Source organism: Petaurus breviceps, unplaced genomic scaffold (genome assembly GCF_028583685.1).
Source record: "Petaurus breviceps papuanus isolate PSGF00001 unplaced genomic scaffold, PetGlider_PUasm1.0 91041, whole genome shotgun sequence".
Taxonomy (NCBI): domain Eukaryota; kingdom Metazoa; phylum Chordata; class Mammalia; order Diprotodontia; family Petauridae; genus Petaurus; species Petaurus breviceps.
Genome location: NW_027187400.1, coordinates 4,786,704 through 4,788,716, shown reverse-complemented (window position 1 = coordinate 4,788,716; position 2,013 = coordinate 4,786,704). Strand labels below are relative to the sequence as shown.

Genomic DNA, 2,013 nt, shown 5'->3' with positions numbered 1-2,013 from the left:
TTGGTGTTAAGTAACTTGCTCAAGGTTACACAGCCAGGTGTTTCTGGGTGGGTGCTAAGTGTCTGAGCCTGGATTTGATCCCCCAGGTCATCCCGACTCTGGGGCCGATGCTCTTACTCGCTGTGCTACCTGGCCTCCCCTTTGTTCTTCATTCTTGAAGAGGACCATGACATCAGGGAGGTGATGCCATGACACGCAAGTAAATTGGATTTACGAGGAAGTATACACACTAGAAGTTCCCCAAACCAAACAAATCACTGGCCTGCACCAAAACAAAATAAATCTGAGTTATCCTTATGAACATCATTTTACACATGAGGCTCAGAGAGACCAAGGGATTTGCCCAAACTCCTCCAGGTGGGCTACAGAGACTGGACCTTCAAGTTCAGTATGTATTCTGCTCTCCAGAGCCCACTGCCCCCGGGGGTGCAGTACCTTAGACATGAATAGCTCTGCTAGTCATCCACCAGCAAGGAAGTCCCTCCTTGTTACTGGTGTATGACCCTGGGCAAGTTACTTCACGTCAGACTCAGGGTCTGCCAAATGAAGATTAAAAAAAGCATCTACTGGGGGGGCGGCTAGGTGGTGCAGTGAATAGAGAACCAGCCCTGGAGTCAGGAGGACCTGAGTTCAAATGCAGCCTCAGACACTTAATACAAAACTAGCCGTATGACCCTGGGCAAGTCACTTAACCCCAATTGCCTTGTCTTCCCCTCCACCCCCCCCCCAAAAGTATCTACTTCACAGGGCTATTGTAAGGACCAAATGAGATATATAACATGCTATACTATACTATGCTATTCTATGCTATACCATGCCATGCCATGTCATACCATACCATACTATACTATACTACACTACACTAATATAATATAGCATAACATAATATTATTTAAAACTTTACAAACCTTAAAGTATTATGTAAATGATGGCTATTATATATATAAAATATAATGTCATTATATATGTATATAGTATATTTATATATAATACATGTATGTGTATGTATATATATTATATGTATATATGTGTGTGTTTATTTTTAAATATGCACACTCATACATATAAGGAAGCTAGGCAGCAGAGTGGATAGAGTGCCAGGCCCCAAATCAAGATGACTCCTCTTTCTGAGTTCAAATCTGGCCTCGGATACTTATTAGCTGTGTGACCCTGGGCAAGTGACTTACCCCTGTTTGCCTCAGTTTCCTCATCTGTCAAATGAGCTGGAAGGAAATGGTGAACCATTCCAGCATCTGTGCCAAGAAAACCCCAAATGTGGTCCGGAAGAGTGGGGCAGGACTGAAATATGACTAAGCAACAATATACATACCCGTTGTTCTTGTTTGTCCTTAGTTTTTTGAAAGGACCACTGACATCACAGGGGGATGTCTTGACTTGTGTGGCTGCACGGGGTCATCAGCCTCATTCTCTTTTTCAAAGAGGCTGGTGGTGAGGCAGAAGTCAGGCTGCTAGGTGATGACCCAGGACGCAGTGGATGGCCTTGGCATCTCCAATGCCTGACCAAGCTCTGAGCATTCCACAGTGCCTGTTCCAGCCGCCTTCATGGCTGAACAAATTGTTCTCATCACCCCTTCCGTCAGCGGAAGTCTTCACAAGCTTGGGGTAGACGACTCCCTCACCAACTCACCAACAGCGTAAGGCTTCTTGGTTACCCTCAGCTGGGCTTAGCCATCCGCTAGGGCCATTTTACTGGGGTGTGGCCACTGCACCTGCTACAGCTTCTTGGAGGACCAGTACCTCTGGTGCAAAGGCTTGTCCCTCCTCTAGGGCCATCCTCTCATTTTACAGATGAGCAAACTGAGGCCCAGAGACGCTGGGCTAATAAGGGGCATAGCTGAGACTTGGATCTGTCTTTCTCCCCCTCTCTCTCCTTCTCTCTCTCTCTCTCTTTCTCTCCCTCTCTTTCCCTCTCTCTTCTCTCTTCTTTCTCTGTCTCTCTCTGTCCCTGTCTCTCTCCCCCTCTCTCTCCCCCTCTCTCTCCTTCTCTCTCTC

At 46.5% G+C, this 2,013-nt stretch overlaps 4 protein-coding genes across 5 annotated transcripts in view; 1 reads left to right on the top strand and 3 right to left on the bottom strand.

The window, feature by feature from the left end:
* Positions 1–1,794, bottom strand: part of IFI6 (interferon alpha inducible protein 6) — a 5,239-nt gene extending 3,445 nt beyond the window's left edge. Inside the window, 1 exon segment of the mRNA XM_069078894.1 lies at positions 1,731–1,794. Coding sequence (XP_068934995.1) covers positions 1,731–1,794 — 64 coding nt within the window.
* The window catches only part of PPP1R8 (protein phosphatase 1 regulatory subunit 8), a 373,418-nt gene that overhangs the window by 257,568 nt on the left and 113,837 nt on the right, over positions 1–2,013 (top strand). The window lies entirely within an intron of this gene.
* Positions 1–2,013, bottom strand: part of WASF2 (WASP family member 2) — a 343,739-nt gene that overhangs the window by 242,128 nt on the left and 99,598 nt on the right. The gene's annotated exons all lie outside the window — the stretch shown is intronic.
* The window catches only part of FGR (FGR proto-oncogene, Src family tyrosine kinase), a 73,825-nt gene that overhangs the window by 59,815 nt on the left and 11,997 nt on the right, over positions 1–2,013 (bottom strand). The gene's annotated exons all lie outside the window — the stretch shown is intronic.